Here is a 541-nt window from a genome sequence, read left to right as displayed (position 1 = left end):
CAGCAGCAGCAGCAGCAGCAGCAGCAGCAGCAGCAGCAGCAGCAGCAGCAGCAGCAGCAGCAGCAGCACTGACATCTGGGTCCCCTCCGATTTGTTGTTTGAGTTTGGGTAAGAGAGTAAACAGCTCTTCTGGTGTGACAGGATTAAAGGGTGCAGCAGCAGCAGCATTCCAGCTATCTTCTTCTTCTGCTGCAGCAGCAGCATCAGCAGCAGCAGCATTTTGGTTTCCATCTGCTGCTGCTTCTCCCCCCTGTGTCTCATTCACTCCTGTCTCCAGCCGTGTCTCTGTCTTCAGGGGGTCGTAAGAGGCTGTGGGGAGCCCCATACACCCCAAGCAATTCTCTGCGTTGCCTGAGGCCTCACAGCAGGGGGGGGGGCCCCCATGGGGGCCCCCATGGGGCCCCTCTTTACACCCTCGAACCCTGTCTCTAGAGATATGAAGGCCCGCCCAGTCAGCTGGTTACCCCACAGACTCCACGCTCTGTATAAAGTAGATCCGCTAGCCTGCATGCGTTCATATATGCATACATGCTGTTGCTGT

General features: G+C 56.9%; 1 protein-coding gene across 1 annotated transcript in view; it reads right to left on the bottom strand.

Moving 5' to 3' along the window:
* EMH_0011030 (uncharacterized protein) overlaps positions 1-541 on the bottom strand; it is a gene marked incomplete at both ends in the record, with an annotated part of 2,754 nt that overhangs the window by 1,142 nt on the left and 1,071 nt on the right. Inside the window, one exon of the mRNA XM_013499102.1 lies at positions 74-351. Within this exon, the coding sequence (XP_013354556.1) occupies positions 74-351 (278 nt within the window). The remainder of the gene's footprint in view (positions 1-73; positions 352-541) is intronic.

Source organism: Eimeria mitis, genomic scaffold (assembly GCF_000499745.2).
Source record: "Eimeria mitis Houghton genomic scaffold, Emh_scaff400, whole genome shotgun sequence".
Taxonomy (NCBI): Eukaryota; Apicomplexa; class Conoidasida; order Eucoccidiorida; family Eimeriidae; genus Eimeria; species Eimeria mitis.
The sequence above is the reverse complement of the archived record's forward strand: the minus strand, read 5'-3'. Positions and strand labels throughout refer to the sequence as shown.